The sequence below is a fragment of the Leptidea sinapis genome, chromosome 5 (assembly GCF_905404315.1).
Source record: "Leptidea sinapis chromosome 5, ilLepSina1.1, whole genome shotgun sequence".
In the NCBI taxonomy this organism is placed as follows: domain Eukaryota; kingdom Metazoa; phylum Arthropoda; class Insecta; order Lepidoptera; family Pieridae; genus Leptidea; species Leptidea sinapis.
In genome coordinates, this window is record NC_066269.1 from 9,377,259 (window position 1) to 9,402,174 (window position 24,916).

The 24,916-nt window shown below is 38.4% G+C and overlaps 2 protein-coding genes across 4 annotated transcripts in view; one reads left to right on the forward strand and one right to left on the reverse strand.

The window, feature by feature from the left end:
* The window catches only part of LOC126980172 (uncharacterized), a 36,747-nt gene extending 27,729 nt beyond the window's left edge, over window positions 1–9,018 (forward strand). For all 3 annotated transcript variants that reach the window (XM_050829761.1, XM_050829763.1, XM_050829762.1), the window contains 6 exons: window positions 123–318; window positions 1,541–2,125; window positions 2,577–2,758; window positions 3,203–3,392; window positions 5,273–5,386; window positions 6,900–9,018. In XM_050829761.1, the coding sequence (XP_050685718.1) occupies window positions 123–318; window positions 1,541–2,125; window positions 2,577–2,758; window positions 3,203–3,392; window positions 5,273–5,386; window positions 6,900–6,967 (1,335 nt within the window). In that variant the 3' untranslated portion in view covers window positions 6,968–9,018. The remainder of the gene's footprint in view (window positions 1–122; window positions 319–1,540; window positions 2,126–2,576; window positions 2,759–3,202; window positions 3,393–5,272; window positions 5,387–6,899) is intronic.
* Window positions 9,019–12,324: 3,306 nt separating this feature from the next.
* Window positions 12,325–24,916, reverse strand: part of LOC126980173 (symplekin) — a 34,317-nt gene continuing 21,725 nt past the window's right edge. Inside the window, exons 10-13 of the mRNA XM_050829764.1 lie at window positions 20,885–21,003; window positions 19,070–19,213; window positions 13,780–13,923; window positions 12,325–12,493 (exon numbers count right to left, since the gene is read on the reverse strand). Coding sequence (XP_050685721.1) covers window positions 12,428–12,493; window positions 13,780–13,923; window positions 19,070–19,213; window positions 20,885–21,003 — 473 coding nt within the window. The 3' untranslated portion in view covers window positions 12,325–12,427. The remainder of the gene's footprint in view (window positions 12,494–13,779; window positions 13,924–19,069; window positions 19,214–20,884; window positions 21,004–24,916) is intronic.

Below are 24,916 nucleotides of genomic sequence, written 5' to 3' on the forward strand. Positions count from 1 at the left end.
CATAACTGTTCGTTTCACCAATTTGATAAGAAAGAAACAGATTGCCGCGTGAAAGAAATTCACGCGAGAAAAGTCGCATATTTCAAGTAGTACTAAGGACTTAAATGTTTGACCCGTTTCAGATCGGTATCAACAATGAAGGTGTCATCCAGTATGTAGATCTCTCTTACTACTCCGATTGTGGTTGTTCCTACAACGACACGTCTGCTGGCAACATCGCTGGCTTCATGGCCAACTTGTATGACACCTCCAGGTGGAGTATCAAGGGCTACGGCGTCCTTACTGACAAGTCCAGTAATACGTGGTGCAGATCTCCTGGTATGTTTGGTTTTAAGTATTTGTTCTGTCTACCCGTATGTTATCCGCTACCAGGCCACTGAACTAGTATTAGTTTTTTTTTAGTTTTTATGGAATAGGGGGATAAACGAGCGTACGGATCATCTGGTGTTAAGTGATCACCGCCGCCAACATTCACTTGCAACACCAGAATCACAGGAGCGTTGCCGGCCTTTAAGGAAGGTGTACGCGCTTTTTTCGAAGGTACTCCTGTCGTATCGTCCCGGAAACACCGCACAAGAAAGCTCACTCAACAGCTTTGTAGTACATGGAAGAAAGCTCCTTGAAAACCGCACTGTGGAGGACCGCCACACATCCAGATGGTGGGGATGATCTAACTTGTGGCATGTCGTGCGAAAGTTGAATTCGGCGGCAGGAATCAGGTTAAACAGCTCTTCGGAACACTCCCCGTGATAAATGCGGTAGAAGACATAATGAAGCGACGTTTTGTTAGCATTTTTTGTTTAACTGACAGGCGACCAGCATCGGGTCTCTCCTATACCTACTCTTTTCATGGTAAACTATTGCAATATTATTATAGCTATCTCTTTTTCACTTATTGCAATGAGTTCGGAGACAAATAAGATAGCAAGCAAGCTTAAAAGAAGGCGGGGCTTAATATAAATTTATTAAAGAATATTTAATATGTATAATAAAAATATGTGTTTGTTACCCTTGACTCAACAAAGCAAGTTACTTAGTTTTTTTTTATTTTAGTGGGATAACGTTAATGTTTTCACGTGATGGTTACGTTCACAAAATAAATAAGTACAAGAAATAAACTTGTGCTACAATTGCATCAAACACGTCTCCACAAAATTAGTAACTCGTTTATGGGCCAGTGTATCCGCTTTTCACAACAAACTTTTCATTAATATTCAGGATCTGTCAAAAATGAAAATTGAAATATATCATGAAGAAAATTCTTGGGATCAAAGCTGCTTATTAAAAGCTAACTGAAAAAAGCCGCCCATGGGGGACTAAGCCGGTCTTTGCATTGAGTGCACCTATGTTTTAAACTGGAAAGTCCCAAAACGTTTGGGTTTTGTTGATAGGTTGGTTGGTTCGGGTAGTACCGGATGCTGGTATAAACCTGAACAACTAACCCAAAAATTTCTTTTTATATATTCAGTAGAGAATCCAGAGAAATCCTTCATCTCCACGTTTAAGTCTTAGAGATTACATGAAAATTATCAAATTTCAGGTACTGCAGAAGCCACTGCCATAGCAGAACATATCATGGAACGAATAACATTCGCTGTTCAGCAGGATTCACTAGACATCAGAATGCAGAACATATCATCCAATAATAATGCCATGAAAGACATGATCGATACATTCAAATTTGAAATCAATTATGATAGCCGTAAAGTTGAAATCGAGAAATATAATCAAGAGAATGCTTGGAAGAAGAAAGCTTTGAAGATAACTTTGATGGCGTATCCCATAGAGTATTATGGTAATTTCTCCGTTTCAATATCAGTGTACCATGCAGATGGAACAGTCTTAATATCCCATGGAGGGATTGAGATGGGCCAGGGTATTAATACAAAAATAGCACAAGTTTGTGCTCATGCTTTGAAAATTCCCATGGATTTGGTGAAGGTTAAAGGGGCCGATAGTTTTGTGTCTCCGAACGCGATGGGAAGCAGTGGAAGTATTTCGAGCGAGAGCGTGGCATTCGCGACGGTGAAGGCCTGTGATGAGCTGATGCAGAGATTAGAACCGTTAAGGCGGGAATTGGATGAGCCCACGTGGTTAAATATCATCCATAAGGCTTACGGTGCAGGTAATTTTGCAACGATCTTTCGGTTCTTTCTTTCTGTATTGTGATACTGTTATAGATAAAGTTAATAGTAAAGTCTGAGTTTCTTATCAGTTCTTCTCCCCATGTGAAAGCCCATTTTCGAACTGATGTAGCTTCATGATGTTAACCAAGTGCTGTTGCAATATGATATGTTATTGTCATTCACTATGGTCAGTAAATATAGCTCTATTTTTAGAAATAATACAGTTTGTAACCCACTTTTTTGCTGTGTACCGCTCTCCTTACAATATCTTTTCTTGCATTCTTTCTTAACTAAATGGCCAAATTGATCTATAGATCTACATTTTACATTTTCAATGCGACTCTATTATGTGCTGTTTTACCAGAAGTAAAAATTTATGATCTAAAATTCATGAAACGATATTCTGCGACGCGGCAATTTAATTTATACAAAACATTCGCAAATTCGCAGGGGTAAATCTACAAGTGTATGCAATGACGTCACAGCTCGACTCCCTGCAAAACTACTCCGTGTATGGCATATGTGCTGCGGAGACTTGGCTAGATGTGCTCACTGGAAACCATGTGGTGGTTCAAGTAGAACTCAATGAAGATACAGGACAGAGCTTGAGTCCAGCGATCGATGTAGGCCAGGTATTTACGCTATAATTTTCTTAGATGCGGAGCAAAATTGTATTGGCGTAACATCACATAGGTACTGCGTAATATCACATTTATCTTTGGATTGGGTATTAGTCGATGGTATTTTGTTTAAACTAGCCTTGACGCTCTGCTCTGTGAGCGATTGAAGGGTGTAGATTCTATTTGAAATAATTGTAAAAACTTATAGATTATTAATTAATATATTCAAACTTTAATTAAAAAATTAACTTTTATGATTAGTTATAAGAAACATCAGTTATTATCTATTTACACGATTTATTATAACTATGTGTAGAAAACTTGATAGATACCTTCAGAATTTTAGGATAATCTACAATTCTTGAGTACCTAGTACCTGGTACCTTTCATGTTATAAATACTTACCATTCTTCGTGATTTTTCTGTGACACGAGGAATAAATATGACAAATTTCAGATAGAAGGTGCATTCATCATGGGTCTAGGGTTGTGGACATCTGAACGACTGGTGTATGCGCCATCAGGTCGTCTGCTGACTGATCGAACGTGGACGTACAAGCCACCAGGAGCTAACGACATCCCCGAGGACTTCAGGGTGGTGTTTCGACGAAACTCTTACAATAATAAAGGAGTTTTGAGATCTAAAGGTTGGTTGACTGCGTATGTACTTGTAAGTGTTCTGTCGAGGTGAGCGTATGAGTAACATTTGACTTTATAATTATTCATCATCATACCAGATTAGATATTCTTCACAACTTCATTGTTTGGTTATTTATTGTGCTGGATGAAATTTTCTAAGTAAATAACATAGTCCCTAGTCCACATTATGAGCTATCTGCCATTAAGGAAATCGATAAAATCGGTCCAGCCGTTTAGAAGATTAGCCGGAACAAACAAACCGATACACACGCAAACTCTTGGTAGTATACAATCAAGCCATAGCCCATCCCTGTCTTACCAGAAAATCGCCAGCCAATCGACCGAAATTGGCAAAAGCAAAGACTATGATCGTGCGTTGCAATTCATAGCACTTCTTATGAAACTACCAACATTTAAGATTCCCAACTTAGTTTTTACAAGTGAATCAAGAGACCAGCTTTCTCACTGAGCGCATCAACAAGTCGTTGTCGACGGCAATTACTCCACCTCGAAGCCCGTGAACTCTGGAGTTCCCCAAAGCTTTCCTACACTGTTTCTCCTCGACACCTATATGTTGAATGCTTCCAACATGACAGTATTAAAGATGTCGTTTACACCAGCCATGTCAAGTCTCTCTTGGGAATTTATCGACCAGTTCCGAAAGCATCTTATTTTCTATCGAGTCTACTCTAGCGAATTTCGCGCCATGCAAAAATATTTTTTTGAATTTAACCCCCAGAAGACTGAAGTTAACGTATTATACATAAAAAAAACCTATATGCCTGGCCTAGTATCAGAATACTGGGTCTCGTCAAAGCTTATACTAATAGAAATACTTCAGGCCGATTCACATTCTAGCGCTGTACAAAGCGCAGGTCCAGCTCAATACGGAGTGTGTGTCTAATCACTGGTCTGGTAATAAAATTATTTTACCAGTGGGAGGCTCCTTTGCACAGGATGCCGGCTAGATTATGGGTACCACAACGGCGCCTATTTCTGCCGTGAAGCAGTAATGTTTAAAATTTACTGTGTTTCGGTCTGAAGGGCGCCGTAACTAGTGAAATTACTGGGCAAATGAGACTTAGTATCGATTAACATCGACGTCCGTCACGTCCTGCTCGTATCGTCCCTTATTTCTTTTTTCATAAATTATTATTTTCATAATTTTCATAAAAAAAAAGATTTGGTCACCTCTACCGCATTAATTATCACGAACTCTACCTTCTTTTTCACATCTGGTTGTGTGGATTTCCACTACAGAACGGCGTACATTTTTCTAAGAGCATTTATGTACAACCAATCTTTGAAATGAGCTTCCTTGCGGTATTTTCGGACACGAAATGGGTACCTGCAAAACGCGCGTTTACACCTTGTGATTCTAATGAGCGTGCATGTCGATGATCACTCTTGGTGATGATGTCAAGTAACCCATCACCCTCGTTCATAAGAAAAAGATGTTTCTGGCATGAGTTCCATGTAAGTGTTCGGGTTAGTAAAACGTTATTATTTTCATGTAACAAACAGACACGGCAATTTGGTTTAAATATTTTAACTTAGCACCGTTGTAGTGCGATGCAGTTTTGGGGGGCACGTGTTGGTTGCGGGGTTCATGCTATCGTTATTTTTTATTTATTCTAACTAAATAGTTTTCATATGAAAGAAGAAGTGGCAGTGGGCAGGACACATAGTTCGACGCCCCACAAGATGGACTGACGATCTGGTCAAGATCGCCGGAATACGTTGGATGAGAGCAGCGCAGGACTCATCGTCATGGAGGCCTTTGTCCAGCAGTGGACGTCTTCTGGCTGATGATGATGAATTTTCATGTAAATATATTTAATACATTAATTACGTTTTCTTATTATTATAATTATCCAATGTTTTTCAGCGACCGGTGAACCAGCACTAGTGTTGGCTGTTGCCGTGGCCTTTGCACTTCACGATTGTATCTACGAGGCTCGCAAGGAGTACGGACATTCGGACACCGAATGGGTCCGTATTGGTATGTTCAATTGAGTCTTCTATTCCTTTAAGCTCTGTTTGAACTGAGGTGAATGACGCGCGAGAAGCGGGACGCGTTTTAGCGTAATTTGCTCGCTCGCTTAACTTCTCAAACTGACGCGACTTCCCGCGTGTCATTGGTTATTCAGTGGAGAAACATCATGCATTGTGAGATCAAACAATCCCAATCCCCGCTCGTTTCGCTTCAACTTGAGCGACTACTCGCGTCAATTAGAACACGTCCATTACCATACAAGTTAGCTGACACAATCGGCGCGAGCGACTTCCGTCCCGCGTCCCGTGCGATATTCGCCTCAGTTTGAACTGAGCTTTAACCTACCCCTAGTAAAGTAAGATAAAATATATAGTTAGAACTTAGATCATATATACGTCTAGGTTGATAGATACTTTTAGGCAAACGATGAAAACACGCCAGTTTATAACTTTAGTGTGTGTGACAAGCTACGTCTTACACTCGCAATTTGTATGTCACTTTGTGTTAGTGTGCGTGCATTGCTCAAAATAGAGGTTGAATGTAACCTCAATTCAACTTGATCTAAGAGTTAGAACATCTTTGCGATAGTACAAGTGGGAAGAGACGGTGTGGTGGGGACATATGACGCTTGCCGGCAATCACTATGTAAGTGCCGGGTAGTAGCCAGGGTTAGGTTAGTATTTCGGGACTTCTTTATTTTTATCTGCCAAATAAATAACTATAAATTATTTTCAGATAGTCTAATGTCTAATTTGTTCAAAAATGTCAGTTTCTGTTGTGTACGTAGCTAGATTCATGTTAAAATCTAATAGATTCTTTAACCTGTTACCTAGTATTACAATAATGTCTATTTATTAAGTATTGATACAAGGTGTCGAGGTAATGCATTACAACTAAAAATGTCGGCTCAAATTCACACATTTTCTACATATTATACCACTTACTTACCAAATTACAAGTTTCAAAATTTGACTTTCATCTTACTCATATATATATTATGACTATACCTACTTATGTAAATAAGTGAATTTGCTAGAAACTGTCGTAACCATAATGTTAATAACACCAGGCATAAACTTACCTACCACCTACTACTGGGCTTAGTTGTATACGCCCCTCAAAAGACTTACTCTTTTGAGGGGCGTATATGCTTTTACAACAAGATCCCAGAAAATGTTCAAAACAAATGTATTACAAAATTAAAAAGAATTGTTAAAAAACGTTTGTGTGGTAAAGGTTACTATAACATAAATGACTTCAGATTGCGAATTGGATAAGTTTAATTGTACGATATGACATTGTAAGTTGTAACCATATTTTTTATTAAAAAAAAAAGAAGCCCGCTGAGTTTGTTGCGCCCGTTCTTAGGTCTGACTTCTGAGGCATACTTTTTGAAGTGGATGGTAGTTTTTGACTTTGAAGAAGTGATGTCATATGTATTCGATTTTGAATAAAAATATTTGAATTTGAATATGTCTGTGTATATAGGTATTATTTTATGTTATTTCTTTCGTTTCAGATGCACCGTACTGTGTCGAAAACATTATTAAGGGGATGTCGCCAAACATAGAGAGCTACAAACTGTAGTAATATATAAGTTATGAAGTATACATAGTTTCAATAAACACAAGGAATTGGAAACCGATGGAAAATTCGAACCATTTAATGTTTAAGTACTTACATATAGAACTTAAGTTTTGTTTTGTGGTATATTTAATCACTATTTCACGTTTTCTGGTTATTAAATCAACATTCGACAACGGAAGTCGTCCACTGCTGGACAAAGGCCTCTCCTAAAGATTTAAAGGTCCTGCGCTGCCCTCATCCAACGTATTCCGGCGATCTTGACCAGATCGTCGGTCCATCCTGTGGGGGGCCTACCAACACTGCGTCTTCCTGTACGTGGTCGCCATTCGAGGACTTTACTGCCCTAACGGCCATATTCCGTCGAACTATGTGCCCTGCTCACTGCTACTTCAGTTTCGCAATCATTTGGGCTATGTCGGTAACTTTTGTTCTACGGATTTCTTCATTTCTTATTTGATCTCGCAGGGTAACTCTGAGCCTAACCCTCTCCATTGCCCTCTTTTTTTAATGAAATTAAGGGACGAGACGAGCAGGACGTTCAGCTGATGGTAACTGATACGTCCTACCCATTACAATGCAGTGCCGCTCAGGATTCTTGAAAAACCCAAAAATTCTGAGCGGCACTACAATTGCGCTCGTCACCTTGAGACATAAGATGTTAAATCTCATTTGCCCAGTAATTTCACTAGCTACGGGGCCCTTCAGACCGAAACACAGTAATGTTTACACATTACTGTTTCACGGCAGAAATAGGCGCCGTTGTGGTACCCATAATCTAGCCGGCATCCTGTGCAAAGGAGCCTCCCACTGAGTGACCATTAGCTTTCTCATAAGGCTCATAGTTAGTAACCACGTCTGTGTACCGTAAGTCATCACTGGCAACACACACTGGTTATTAAATATAAATATTTAAATAGGTTTTATTCGCGATTACTCTGTGCTGTTACCAACTAGTTTCAGAAGTCCTTCATCAGAGTGATTTTAGTGAGCATGTATGTGATATCTGGTCACTTCGGGTTTGCAAGAAATTAAGGCCGCTAGTCTATTTCAATGGCTTTCAAAAGCTGGTAATTGTATCCTATCGTTGACTTTTCTGTCCCAATAAACATATCGACGGTAACTCACCTTATCCGTACACGCTGTCTGTCAATGGGAGGACGTATAGCTTACCAGCGATAGAAGTTTGTATGGAAATTTCAATTCACGTGTCGCAATATAAGGCGGTATGACTTATCGGGTATATTGGGACAGCTTCAGATTATTGACAGCTAATTACTGACAGTATAAGGTAGTAATTTATCTCTATCTGTAGATAGTACATTGGGAACGGCCGTAAAGGCGATTTAAATATATATAGTTAATAATGTCTCACGAAAATTTTAATACTTAATTTTTTGGTTATGATTGATCACTATAAAGAGTTCGTAAATATAAACCGGTTAAGATCGGTTTATCTACCTCTCTTAATCTCAGAGTCATTCGACAGCAAATTTTTAATTTTTTTTTGTATATAATATACTTCACCACATGGTCGCAGGAGTCGAGCGTACTGTTTTGTAGTATGCTTAAAATGTGGTCTAAATATCTAATAGAAAGTAATAAGTATTTTAGGAAAGAATAGCATATTTTATTATAGAAAAGAATAGCATATTTTAAGCGTCTAACTAGACGTCGCGGTCGCGTCGAGACAACATTGTAGTTGACCCACTAGTATTACACGTCATAATGTTAGTCGCGTTCAACTCTCAGGTTGTGGCTTCATTCTGAGAGTTGAACAATACATACAAGATTTATCAACGCTACGTCACTCGAACGGTTGGCTCAGTTGGAAGAGCACTCCCACGGAACGCGAGAGGTCGCGGGTTCAAGCCCCGAATCGTTCATAAATTTTGTTTTCAAATTTTATTTGTGTAATTAATCCCAGAAGTGAGGGTTATCACTTAAAAAAACAACAAATTGTAGATAAAGATAAAGTAGACTTGCATATGTTTATTTTTTTATATTTTATTTACGATCGCTTAAGTCGCCTATATTATATATTTATATACTTATGAATTGTTATTATTATATACACTGGCCTTCAAAAGTAAGTATCACACTTTTAAAATTGGGATAACGTTTTAAGTTCACAAGATATACTTTCGAAATAAAAAGGACTCCAAAGAGAATTTAATTTTGTAAATAAAAACTTTATAGTCGGTAACCTTCTTTTAAGAATTGGCTGAAAAAAAACTTCAAAAACAAAATCATTCCTTTTTCAAAGTGGACGTTTCCAAATTACAATTTTACCATTCACATTTTTCTTTCTGTTTTAATTTTTTTTCAAGATCGATGGGTCTTGTTTTAAAAATTTATGCTAAAAAGCACATAACATTTATTTATCATGCCTCTTTCAGTTGAAGAATGTGCTAGGATCATGGCTTTTCTGGAACTAGGCATCAGTATGCGTCGCACTGCAAGAATGGTGGGTGTGACGGTACGAACGGTCCACAAGGTAAAGCGAAGGTACGAAGAGACTGGACACCATCTGAGGAGACCTTGTAATGGCAGACCCAGGTGTACCTGTGCCAGAGAAGATCGTTATATTATTTCCACTGTGTTAAGAAATCGCCACCAAAATGCAGTTGAAGTCCAGGAACAGCTACTTCAGACCCGGAGGGACTACATTAGTGACAGTACAGTGAGAAGACTTGCTGAAGCAAATTTGAAACCCCGAAGACCAGCGAGTGGCCCAAAACTCGAGAGACAGCATCGAGTAGCGAGACTGCGATACGACCGTGAACACATGCAGTGGGATGAAGAAGAATGGTCAAGAATTTTGTTTGCAGATGAGTCTCGATTCTCCCTTTACACTTCTGATGGAAGGCGAAGTGTTTACAGGCGACCTGGTAAGCGATACCTTCAAGCCTGCATCTCAGAAAGAGTCCAATACGGTAGAGGCAGTGTACATGTATGGGCTGGCATAAAAAGGCATTTATTTTTCTCAAAATTGATTCCTTTATAATTCTTTTTGATGTCATTTCTTATACTACTAGATACTACTACCGCTTCGGAAACAAATGGCGCTCTGAGAGAGAAGAAGCGGCGCAAGAAACTCTCTCAGCATTCTTTTTTTTGCGATTGTACAGTCGCTATAAAATAATCACAATCTAGTCCCAGGCTGTCCGATCATTTAGATATTCAGCAGTGGAGTAATAGGATTTACGACAGAGCCATTTTTTTATAAAACATTTTAATTTATTTATAGATAATGCCTGAACAGTGGCTGGGACTTTATTGTAGAAGTGTATACATTTACCCTTAAAGCCATATCTTCAGAAGGTCGCACAGAGCTAGTAGCCATAGAAAATGGCACCCTCACTGGGCAAAGATATGCAGATGGATCCATGCTGATGCATGATAATGCCCGGCCACACACGGCTCATATCGTACAAGAGTATATTCAGGAGGTCGGTATCAGCGTGATGGCTTGGCCATCAAGAAGTCCTGATCTCAACCCGATTGAACACGCCTGGGATGAGCTTGTGAGGCTAGTCAGAAATCGCAGACCACCACCTACCACCCTCAGGGCACTAAAGCAGGCCCTGGTAGAAGAATGGGAGAATATTCCCCAACATCTAGTGTTCAGTATACCAAACCGGCTCGAAGCTGTAATCAGAGCTCGAGGAGGGAATGCCAGTTATTAAAAATTAAATAACATGTAATACATTTTAGTTGAATTGTTTTACACTAAACTAAAAATGTCTATTTTCATTGTTTTATCTTTTTTAAGTTAAAAATGTTACTAATGTATAATTTTAGTTTCTAAGAATTAAAGCCTATAAAATTTGCAACAAAACGTTTTTAATCTTAAATCTCTACCTTCATAGTTAAGAAATAAATTTAATTTGAAAAGTGCGATACTTACTTTAGCAGGCCAGTGTATTTAAATAGGCCCAATTTTATGGTTGTTGATAGCCAAATAGTGATAATCCATATCTCACTATATACATAATATACATACAAATAGACCATTCTCTAAATCGTTATCGTGGGTACCTACATAATAATAGTTATTATAATATAGTTATCGTGTTGCATTCATTAATTAACAGTAATAATAATTAATATTTAGCTTAGTGCTTATTTAACAGAGTACAAAATTATTATTTTTATATGTTATAATTTTCGTCTGATTGTAGGTAGTACGATTGTAGATAATATGTGCGGTAATCTCAAAAACGGATTGTTTCAACCCAATTGGTTCACAGATAAATGTTAATTGAATTAATACACCAAAATCTACGTGCGAGAAGTTGTCGGCAGTGGCTCGATTCATAAAAAAGGAGTAAGTATGCTTAAGGACGCTAGCATCGTTTTTCCATATAAATAGATTCCCCTTTTTTCTCCCTGGATAATGCTTCTTTGATTTTTTGTCACAACATCTAGATATCGAAAAGCTATGTCTGTACGTTTTGTTTTTTTCAATCAACTAACTACATAAGAAAATATGACTCTTCAAACATTGTAAAAAAATGCCATTTTTATACCGTTCAGGCGAATACAAAACAATTTTCAAAGGTTTTTAAGATAAAAGGAAAACGTAGGGACATAGATTCGTTCCTACTGCAAATATTTGATCAAAAATTTGTTTAGTAGACTCGATTTTCTAGGAGAAAACAGGGGAATACGAAACCTCTATTAATAACCGCGGCGCGATAGCAATAGTTTCTTTAAATACCTAATTTTCTAAATACGCTTGACCATACTCATATTATTAACAATCGTATACTCAATTTATAAATACTATTATTAAATAATCTCTTTCTTCTTCTATATCACAATATCATATAGGTTGTAAGAGTTGTTACTCAAAGGGGTAGGTAACGTTTTCTAATGAATGTTAAAATATATTGTTATACATTAATTATTATTTTTGTTGTCAATAAATAATGTAATCAAATAATTACAAAATATGTAAGAATATATTTAATTACCTAAGTAATTATTATGAACAAATTATTCGTTCAGAAAAATAAACATTGGTATCTACAAAATTAAGTGGTTTTATTTGTAAAGGTAATTTTAGAAAAATCTGTTTGAAAAAAGATTGCCCTGCACATTTGACGTTTCTTTGTTTATGTTAATTAATTATTTATCACTTTCAATGACGTCACGATCGTGGCGGCTTATGGCAATTTTTCTTAGCTTAACGTCGAATTATTTTGAGGAAATTAAAAAATACGTTCTCTATCGAATCTTAACCATCATTTTCGAATATATTTTAAACTATCGAAGAATAGCCTATTCACAGTCTGATAGCGGAACGGTGTGTCAACAATATATTGTCATTGCAGTATTCAGTAAAACAAATCATATATAATTATTGCAATTCATCATTTAATTGTATAATTAATTACTTCTCCCACATATTACTTATACTTGTCACTGTCAAGTGTCAACATGACAGTTGGACAAAGGTCATTCCATTCCCGGCGGCAAAGGTTCAATGGGTTTCGGCACTGGTTGCGGAAATGCTGACGGGTCCTGAAACAAACATACAAAGTTATATGACTAGGAGTAGATTTTACTTTTTTTTTAAATATCTGGATTACTCTTACATAGATGTTTGATGTTTTGTTAAAAAAAGAATCAAATCATCTACCATCAAGTAACTTCAACACTCTATTATCAATTATTTTATATAAATTGTGGAGGGTAGAGGCAAGGAGAATATATATATATATATATATATATATATATATAATATATATATGATATATCTGTGTAAGTGTCCGTCAAAATGTGTTAAAGCATCAGGGTAGATCTTAAAATAAGCGCCAGATATAAAATAATACTAATCACTCTAGGTGCGTACGTTTCCCTATAAAAATCTTTAAGGTTATATTAACTATATTATTTTGTACAAGATGTTAAAATTTTCAATAATTGATTACTTTAGTCGATAATAATATTAATTTTTTTAACTCGGCATACTTCAATTCGTTTACAATTGCTACATTCAGCGTACTTCATACCATACACTGTGCCTACACCAGCGCCATTGTGGAAGCTTTTTGAACTGTTATTTACAGCACCAGCTGGATTTTTTTTTCAACTTTTCTACCTTAAGAGACTGCCTCAGATCTGAGAAGAACGGGCGCAAGAAACTCAGCGGGTTTTTTTTTCTATAAAAATATTGATTACAATTATGTAATATCGTAAATAAACATTTATAATTCAAGAGCCTGAGGGTTTTCTGTTAAGAAAATCGTTTATGTTATAATAACCATTCTCACATAAACATTTTTTAACAATTCTTTTAAATTTTGTAAGACATTTGTTATGTACATTTTCTAGAATTGTATTGTAAAAGCATCGCCCAATAAAAGACTTAGTAACTCGACTTAACCGAGTAGGCATAACAAGTTTATGTTTGTTCCTCGTGTTAACATTATGATTGCCTCAGTTTCTAGTAAATTCTTCAATGTGCTTGAATGAACATATCGAACATTATCAAGAATATATTGAGAAGCAACAGTCAAAATGTTTATATATTTAAATTTTTCTCCTAATGTCGTGACTAAGGTCCGAATAACGGCTGTGCTGATTAGGACATTCACTGGCATATAGTTCATGTTATATGCCCATATTTAAGGAGTAACCTTGGTCAATGTTTTTTTAGTAAGTATATTATGATTTAATGCCAAAAATATAAAACACATAAAAAATGGTGACAAAATTGGACTCAGTGATAAGGACACGTAAATGAAATTTTGACGGACAAACACGCAGGGGGCGGTTGTCAATGAATAAATTATGATTGCGAGTACCTGAGGGGGCAGGGTACACGCCAGGTGGGGGGGCAGCGACGGCAGCGCGTGCGGCGGGAGCGCGGCGAGGACGGGCGCAGCACGAGGCCCGAGCCGCTCGCAACATTTCACCCACCCTTCCCAAGCCACCTTGTTCGTCCACACCTGCAGTTTTTATAATAATAATAAAATTTAATTTATAAAAAAAATTTTAAAGTATAATGTGGGTAGGTATATGTTATTTATATATTTATGTACATTTTATGCTGTGTAAGTAAAATAAATAATAATAAAATCATTTTATTGCAGGTCAGGGACCCATAGAAAACATGTTTACATATAAGTAGGTAGTCAAAATATTTTAAAATTATAAATAGAATATGTATGAATATAATTAATTAATATAAAATTAAAGTCACTTCAAAATAAATAAAAATAAATAGTCATTTTACGTTAGGGATCTGGTGTACCCTTAGCCAGTGTTTGTAAAACACATTGTCAAGGGATGCCTCAGCGACAACCTTAATCATCTTATTATTAGAATAACGGACGGTCTCCCAGAAACCCGCTATTCTATTTTGTATAACAGCGTAGTAGTCCGGGACTCCAGCGTCGGCGAACATGCCCGACGCGCTACAATACCTCGGCATTTTTAATAAAATGCGAAGGGCATCATTATATTGAACCCTGAGGATGTTAAAGGATCTTTTGGTGTAGTTGATCCATAATTGTGAAGTATAAAAACTCATACAGTACGCATTAAACAACGTAACTTTAACATCCTCAGTGCACCGAGAAAATCGGCGAGCGATCATGTTGCACCTTATTGCCAGTGACCTTCGCTCTCGCTCTATGTCAAGGTCGTCGCTGAGGGACCCCGTCAACATGTGTCCGAGATACCTGAACTGTTGCACAACCCGAACTGGTGTCCCATCTAATAAAACTGGTGGTATCCTCTCCGGACCTTTACCAGCTCTAAAGACCAACATTTCTGATTTGCGTACATTGTATTTTAATCCATGTCTTAAGGCGTAACTTTCGCAAATCGATACTAATTTACGAAGACCGTTTATTGAGGGGCTAAGTAGCACCATGTCATCAGCGTAGCTTAAGTTGTTAAAACAAACTCCGTCAATATGACAACCGATGCCAGTACCACTCAGCTCCCCAATAAGGTCATTAACGTAAAGATTAAACAGGTCTGGAGAGGTTAGCCCCCCCTGACGTACACCACACTCTAATCTAAACTCACTAGAGGCTGTGTCGCCCCAACGCACAATGTTCGTTTGATTCTCGTACCAATATCTCATCAGCACGACAATACCGCTGTGGACGTTTGAGTCACGCATTTTTCTCCATAATATATTATAATTAACAAGATTAAATGCGCGACTCAGATCCAGGAAACACGCATAGATTGATGTTTCACGACTTTTATAATAATTCACGGCATGCTTTAGAGACAGAATTGCCGAGTCTGTAGAGAGACCGGGACGAAAACCAAACTGAGAATCATTAATCCGTATATTCTTCATCAGTTCAGGCTGCAACAACCGCTCAAGTACCTTACCAGCAATTGTCCCTAGTGAAATAGGCCTATAGTTAGCTATATTGGACATGTCACCCGTCTTGTTTTTCGGCACAGGAACCACTACTGTCTTTAACATATCTGCAGGAAGATAGCCATATTTAATACACATATTAAATAGCGTTGAGAGGGCCTCATACAATTTGTTTCCAGCGTAGAGCATGTGCTCAACACCCAGACCATCATGGCCTGGTGACTTACCGCATTTCATATCTTTAATCGTTCGGAATATAACTGTTGGACTAAAGTTTACTATTTCAGACGATGGTGTCAATGGCTGGGAGTCAGTCACATGCGCCACGTCTAATGGTTTCACGGAGAAATGTTTTGCGAACATGTTAGCTATGTCCGTGCTATCCTGTACGTTACTGACATTTAGTGGCCTACTTTCTTTTTTATTTAATGACTTAGTAGCTTTCCAAAACTGTGTAAAATTTTTGTCAGCTCTATGCGTCGCTAAAATGTCCATTTTTATAGATTCCTCATTATTCAGGCACCACTTTAATTTCTTTTTAAATATAGCGCGGGTCTTCGCCATATCATTATATATTTCTCCACTACTAGGCCTACCACAGTCTACCCAAAACTTAAAAAACAATCTTGCAGTTTGATAACTATCTTTTACGTGATGATTCCAGCCCACTACTTGTTTTTGATGGCGGGATTTGTGCACACCAGATCTCAAATATTTACTATTGATAGCTGCATATTTTAAAATACCAATTACATCATTGTAAAAATTATTAATAAAATCTAAAACACCCTTAGAGCTATATAAATTGTTTGCATTATAGTGACTAGAGTCAAGTAACTTATTAAGATTTTCAGTACATAGATTAGTATACATATTTATTTCATCTGCATTTCTCTGTCCCCATCTGACGTCATTATTTAAATTATCATTATTACATTCCTTACTATCTACTTTTTTAGTTATAAGCTTAATATCACACACAGTTAACAAACAGTGGGAAATGATCAGACCAACTAACACTGTTATCCACATACACACATACAACTGTATTTTGTGCAGCAATAGTTGTCAGGCAATGATCCAGCCACTTGGTCGTTCCATGAGACTCACTAAGGAAGGAAAATGTTCCCGAGTCTGCTCCTAATGCATCTATATCCGCACAAACCCATGTTTACTCCTCACAAAATGACAGCATCTCTCTGCCGAATCTAGCTGAGGGGTGCGCGTTGTAGTCACCGAGCATAAATACGGTCTCAATCCCACATTCTTCAATCACTGCACTCATCCTACTAAGAATATCCGTGAACTCTGGCAAATTATCTTCTATATCAATAGGCATATATACGGTAAATAGTAATAAATGGCGATCCACACAACTAATTTTGACAGCCGCCAACCTATCACTCTCACAATCCACTACAGTTACATTATTAAAAAGAGACTTACGCCACATGATAGTTAAACCTCCATAGGGACGTCCACGCAATATCCCAGCTGAGGAGTCCACGGATGACTTCGAGAATGATGCAAAATTATCATCTATCTGATGTATAAAGTCGAGGTCGTGCTGGAGAAGCCAAGTCTCCTGAAGCGCTATAATATCAGCGGTTTTACAAATTTTTCTCACAGCATCTATGGAACGCTTAATGCTTTTACATTTAAACGAAACCATACGTATTAAGTTAGCTTGTAGGTAATACTGTACTGACATTATCGATCATATTTAGCGGCGGTCTTCGTATATCGCTCTTAGTACCGTCTATATACCAACCCAGCAGGCCAAAACTTCCCATCCAAAAAGATTTCAAGTTTCTGGGTAGGTATCGTGACTTTAAAAGAATTAAATGATGTTTCATGTCGCTGTATGAGCTGCTCGACGCATATGCATTCTTCACCCATGTCCGCAATGTGGTGTAAAATATTATCTACAGAGACCGATTTCTGGGCACGAGAAATATATATGTAGCAATGGGGGTCCGCTACTTTGATTTTACACTGCGCGTCCGAGGTTCCTGTTCCTCGCATATTTCTCAATTTGCTCAATTTCTTTTTATTTTCTACAACCGTAAATGTCGCATTTTTAACATGCGTCATTGTTTCGTTATGACTCGACGCATCGCTCACCACGGCAGGTGCAGCGTAAGCTGTTACGCTAGATTGACCCGCACTCACATGTGCCATTCGGGCGCTTCTTGTTTGCCGCGGTCGGGCCGTTTCGAAAACGATATCGCGATAGGTCGGCGTATACGCATTTACATCGCAGGGTGCGTGTGTGCGTGCAGGCGGTGGTACTGTTACAGGCGGAAGCGAATTCGACTGTGATGATAAGTCTGTTCTCTTATGCACGTTTTTACGGTTGGTCGGGGTAATCGAACTCCGTGCTACTCTTGCAGGAGTAGGTTGCAGTGATGGCGGAGTCGCAGCTGTTAATGAAGAATTCCTCTTTTGGGGAGTAGTCACATTATTTTTTTCTATTTGTTGAATGGAGTTGCGTAATTCACCAAGTTCCGCACTCATTTTTAACTGAAATTTTACAAGATCGTTTTTCATATTCAACATATCCTTCAAAATTCGTGTAACATCAACATGGTCAAACAAAACCGGTGGCAACCGGTTTAAGTCCTTGGCAACAAAGTTAGGCTGCGCATCGGGGTCTACTTCCTTCAATAACCTAATAACATCCTTGATATTCCGTTTCTTCTTGTCATCTCCTTTACGCTGCACATGTCTCACTTTATCACCACACGATTTATACAGAATACCTTTTCCATCTTCAATTTCTGTGTCTGTAAAATTGGTAGCACAAATCTGGGTGATACTTTGTTCGTCTAGTATATCCAATTTGTTTTGTACAAACGTTAGAAACTCATTAATAATAATTAATTGGCCCGTCATATCTCATGAATTGGGCCAGCGTCTAAGATAACATTATGTACACGGTGAACTAAACTACAGTGCGAAGCTCAAGCGTTACGACGCACGTCCACTCAACAACACGGCCCGATCGGAACTGTGATAAGTGTAACAGTTAATATTCTTAACATTTTTAATGTTTAACACTCACGGCCTTATAAAAAGAGAAGACAAGAAGTTATACTTCTTTGGCCTAACGAAGCAAAAATCATTTATTCCTCATGCTATTCTACGTTTTTAGAAAGAACAATATTGTAAAAATCTTGCAAAGAGGGCTTTGACAATTATTAAATAATGAATTCGGCTGTATGGGCTTGAACCCTTTGCCTGTCCTAATAATGGACGAAGAAACCAAAAAAAAGTAACGAATGACGCAAACGTCAGAAAATTTTAGGAACCAACTTCAACCTATTTACTTTTAGTGTTACAGTGATGCGCGCGCATCTTAAAATTTCACTCTCATAATTTTTTTCATAACGCGCCTAAAGAAGTATAACTTTAATAAGCTTGGTATAAAGTTATTACTGAGAATAAACGGAGAATATGCAAAATGTTGACCATATCGCTGACAGCATTCTTAATATAATGATAATTCTAAAGATTTCCGAAAGTCAGGCATCCTTGGAAATAATCGTGGGTAATGTTACACGTCCGAATAAACCAATCATAAGCAAAATGTCTATTTGTAAACATTTTGCATATTCCTGGTTTATTCTCAGGTTTATATCAAGTTTATTAATTAGGCCGTCAAAGTCAAAAAAAAATTCCATTTACGTTCGAAATTAATTTAATATAAAAAGCGTAAGGAATCTATTCCGTATATTATTCAACCATACCTCTCTGTTAATAAGCAACTGCAGGATGTTCAACGCAAGCGACCCGAGTGCCGGGTATAGCGTAAGAGCTTGTAACACGCTCCGCATCATCAGTACTGGCGTCTCCGGCTCTTCGGCTAGCCGCTGTAGTACTTCGGACACAACCTGTAAATATTACGGTTATTCAAATATTTTTTGTATTCCATTTGTTGTAAAGTATAATTTTAGATCATTCATACATCTAGATAGACTGTTACAGCTAAGAAAAGTCGAAAATATTGAGCGTGACAGTTAACCTTTGTTTTGAGCAATGAGCAAACGAACACTAACACAAAGTGACATACAACAAGTGACATACCAGTGGGAAGCTCTTTTGCACAGGATGCCGGCTAGATTATGGGTACCACAACGGCGCCTATTTCTGCCGTGAAGCAGTAATATGTAGACATTACTGTGTTTCGGTCTGAAGGGCGCCGTAGCTAGTGAAATTACTGGGCAAATGAGACTTAACATCTTATGTCTGAAGGTGACGAGCGCAATTGTAGTGCCGCTGAGAATTTATGGGTTTTTCAAGAATCCTGAGTGGCACTGCAATATAATGGGCAAGGCGTATCAGTTACCATCAACTGAACGTCCTCCTCGTCTCGTCCCTTATTTTCATAAAAAAAAACCTCTATTTTGAGCAATGAGCAAACGTACACTAACACAAAGTGTCATACAAATCGCGAGTGTAAGACGTAGCTTGTCTCGCACACTAACGTAATAAACCTGTCCTGTCTTCATCGGTTGCCTAGCAGCAAGAGGCTGTATCTAGACGTATTAAATATATCTATGAGAATAAGCAGTAAATGCATGCAGATAAAAAACCGACACTGGAACTTGATTGGCCACACACTCGAAGGGGATTCTGAACATATACCAAGGCAAGCCCTAGATTGGAATCCCTAATTCCTATCCATATAATAATCCCTAATATATTCTATCACGTGGGCCCCCGTAGGACATCTGCCGCCGGTATCCATACCAGACAGTATACTAGGAACATTGAACACAAATTTAAGAAATACATTAAATCTTCTTTGACAAAGAAGGCTTACTATATTATAGTAGATTATATAGAGGATAATGATGCATGGTTCTTGTCTGGTTCTGCGGAGGCAACCTAAATTGTATAATATTAAAAAAATATGCTAAGTTATTACATAATTTAAAAAGATGGCCTGTGAGTTTCTTATCAGTTCTCCCCGTGTCAAAGCCCATTTACGAACTGATGTAGCTTCATAAAGTTTACAAAGTGTTGTTGCAATATGTTATGACAATAATCATTTGCTATGGTCAATAAATATATTTCAATTCTATTCTATTCTATCCTGTGCTAGGAAACCATAGCCCTTAATTAAAATTAACATGTCGCTGAGAATTTTGGGTTTTAAAGAATTATGAACGACAAATGTAATGAGCAGGACGCATCGCTTACAATCAGGTAAAGTGGGAGGTTCCTTTGCACAGACTTAACATCTTATGTCTCAAGGTGACGAGCGTAATTGTAGTGCCGCTCAGAATTTTTGGGTTTTTCAACAATCCTGCACTGCACTGTAATGGGCATGTTGTATCAATTACCATCAGCTAAACGTCTAGTCTCGTCCCTTATTTTCATAAAAAAATGTAAATCGACATTGCTGAGGTGCCTAAAAATATGCGAGCAGTGGCCGGCAAAAGTTGTATGAAAATTTATATCTGTCGAGTTTGTGATATTTTTTTGACGTTTGCACAGCTGTCACAGTCTTTCTAATCGTATAAAAGATCTAAGGTTTTAATAATATATAAATTACTCACATCTTGTGTATATGTCTGTTTCTCAGCGAAGCAAATTGCTGTTGCCTTGATGATGAACTTGAGGTCCGCCTTGTTAGGGTCGATGAGGTGCAAAGCCACCAGCAAGTCCTCTGGACTGACTGGAATTATAAACATCACATGTTCAACACTGCATGAAAAATCGAGTATTTCAATACCGGGCACGGGACTCACCGGTGAGCCTTCTGTTACTGATCCATACAAGCGATGGGGGTGTGTGAGGTTCGACGAAAAATATTCCCACAAGCCACACATTGCAACATACATGAAAGTGAGACGCGCGGCCCTGAGGCCCAACCGAATGGCGTGGTTTCCAAATCCAATAAAAGTTTGTGTTTTTTCAAGTTGTCGATATTATATTTTGGTGGTAAAATAAAAAAATAATAACGAAATATTTATTATAGTATTGGAACTGGAATATTTTTTTCATCAGGGAATGTTTTTTTTTTCTTTTATATCAAGACGCTATCGAACAAACTTAGGCTCATTTTCACCAGTACCACGACTGCTTAGGCAGTAGAATGAGATAAATAAAGAAATAGTGAACATAGACATATTTTCCAATAGTCTTTTTTTTATTTTATTTTTTTATGGAATAGGAGGATAACGAGCGTACGGGTCACCTGGTGTTAAGTGATCACCGCCGCCCACATTCTCTTGCAACACCGGAGGAATCACAAGAGCATTGCCGGCCTTTGAGAAAGGTGTACGCGCTTTTTTTGAAGGTACCCTTGTCTTATCGTCCCGGAAACACCGCACAAGGAAGCTCATTCCACAGCGTTTTAGTACGACGAAGAAAGCTCCTTGAAAACCGCACTGTGGAGGACCGCCACACATCCAGATGGTGGGGATGATATCTTAACTTGTGGCGTGTCATGCGAAGGTGGAATTCAGCGGCAGGAATCAGGTTGAACAGCTCTTCGGAACACTCCCCGTGATAAATGCGATAGAAGACACACAATGAAGCGACGTCTCTACCCAACGCCATGTGATCTAGCCGTTCACAGAGCACTGGGTCCCCGACAATTCGAGCTGCTCTGCGTTGCACGCGGTCAAATGGATCGAGCTGATACTGGGGTGCGCCAGACCAGTGATGACAGCAATACTCCATGTGTGGCCGGACCTGCGCTTTGTAGAGCGCTAGAACGTGGGCCGGCTTGAAGTATTGCCGTGCTCTTTTGATGACGCCCAGCTTCTTCGAAGCCAATTTGGCTTTGCTCTCCAGATAAGTCCACTCCAGTAAGTGTTGTCGAAGAGCGGTGATACGGCAAATGGGGATTTTTTAAATGATAAACGCGCAAACTTGAGTCTCTGGGGGTTGAATTGTCTACAGGAAGTTAAACGTAATCTTCGGAAACATTACAATAAATAAAAAACACTCGGTATTTATAGAAATAAATAAATAAATAACTTTTTTCCTTTTACATGTAATAATTAAACTTATGTAACTTAAAGTCTGTAATCAACTTTAAATTGTTATTAAATTTTATTTTAAATTATATCGGTAATTAGTTAATAGTTAGAACTAATAAGTATGTAATAGTTAATAAGAGTCACAGCAGCAACTATGAATGTTGTGTACATCTGGTTGGAGTACGCAATTTTTTTATTATTAATCAATTGATTGTTGAGTTCATCACAGTACTTTAAAAAGTAACGCTAATATTAATTAAATTAAATTAATTTAAAGAAGTTTAAAAATGATCAAGGTACACATGAACTGTTGTAACGAAGTAAATGATGAAGAAGATTATTTGTGTTGCACAAAATGTAAAAACGGATACCACCGTGCGTGATGAAGTCGACCGGGCAATTTAGCACAGATACAGATTCCACGAATGACTGGACGTGTCCCGCTTTTATGTCAAGAAGGCCGAAAGGCAACAGTGAGAACACACCTTTTAGTCTATGACAAAAATGTCACGAAAAGATCGACCAAAAGAGTAGCAGTTTCGTCACCAGAAACAGAAAAATCATCTCAGCTGGAAGAAATACGTGAGATGGTGAGTGAAACTGTACGGGCCGATATGAAAGAAATGCTAACACAGCTGCGGACTTCCATAAAAAGCGTACTAAATAGTGAATTGAAAGTAATAAGGGAAGAAATCACAGACATGAAAAATTATATAAATTTTATAAACAACCAGTACGAGGATTTCTTGAAAGAACACCGTGTAAATCAAATAGCTGTGAAGGATCTTAAAGAACATAATGCCAAACTAGAGGCGACTATTAATACCCTAAACACACGTGTTAACGAACTTGAACAGCGATCTAGATACAACAACCTGGAATTGCAATGTGTTCCTGAAAGAAAAAATGAAAATCTGATCAAAATCGTGGAGCAGCTGGGCAGTGTAATAGGGTTAGTTACAGCTACTGACAAAATTATGAATGTAATGAGAGTTGCTAAGGTAAATCGTCAAAGTACTCGACCGAGATCTGTCATAGTGCAATTCAATTCTCCGCTTACTAGGGGCAGTGTTTTGGCAGCAGTGATAAAGTATTATAAAACCAACCCTTCCCAGTCATCCTAAACCTAAGCGCACGGGTGATTAATGAGGAAAAACCGGAGAAACTATATAATCATAAAACAGACTGGGATGGCTTCCGCTACACTTAGAAGAGAAAACCAATTTACGCACTCCGTTGAAGTCTTCAAATGATGTGGATGAGGCGTGTTTGTACATTACTAACCTGATTCAAACGGCTGACTGGCTAAATACACCCAGCTTATCTGAATCATATTAATATCGTACTACGCCAATGGAAATTAGATTAAAGCTCGAGGAAAAACGTCGCCTTAGGAGAAATTGGCATCAGTCACATCTCGCAGCCGACAAGACGAGATTTAATGGCGCCTCAAGGGAGCTGAAGAAAATGCTGAAGGAGTCGTCTAACCTCAGATTAAAAACCACATTAGAACTGATGTCACCCACTGGACAGAACGATTACTCTCTGTGGAAAGCGTCTAGAAGCGTCAATAAGCCACAGAAACACAGCCCCCCTGTAAAATCTCCTAACTGTGCATGGGCGAAAACAGATAGTGAAAAAGCTGAAGCCTTTGCTTCTTACCTAGCAGAAGTATTTCGACCTTACGATGCCATCGCTGAAAACGACGAAAGCGAACAGGACGAGATACTAAGCCAGGATCTTCAAATGACGCTTCCCCTAAGACCGACATCCCCCAGAGAAGTTGTACGTACGATTAAGTCCCTGCATTCTAAAAAGGCCCCAGGCTACGACCTGATCACGCCGAAGCTACTCAAAGAACTGCCAAAGAAAACAATCACATTCCTAGCCTGCCTGTTCAATGCAATTTTAAGAACGCAACACTTTCCCGCACCTTGGAAGGTGTCTCAGATTGTTATGGTTCACAAGCCCGGCAAACCCGCTCAAGATATAACATCTTACCGCCCCATCAGCCTAACCCCTGTGCTGTCGAAACTCTGGGAGAGAATATTTCTTATTCGCTTGAAATCCCAAATAGATGAATGCAACATCATTCCATTGCATCAATTTGGATTTAGAAAAGCGCACTCCACGATAGAACAAGTTCACCGAGTTCACGACGTAATACGACAGTGCTTTGAAAACAAACAATATTGTTCGGCAGCCTTCTTGGACGTACAGCAAGCCTTTGACCGCGTCTGGCATAAGGGCCTACTTTGCAAAGTGAAACAAATGTTACCCCACTCTTTCTTCAACATTTTAGCCTCGTACCTAGCCGAAAGAATATTCCAGGTTAAGCATGGTGAAGCCAGATCAGGTTTTTACAACATTGACGCTGGTGTACCGCAGGGTTCAGTGATTGGCCCTACTCTTTATAACATATATACTATTGACCTGCCCACATCAGATAATGTGAATGTCGCTACTTATGCGGATGACATCGCCTACCTTTCCTCCCAGGAATCAGCTGAATCAGCCAGTTACCAGCTGCAGCATGTTCTTAATCGCACATTCCAGTGGTTAGCAAAATGGCGCATTAAAGCCAGCGCCCAAAAATCCCAT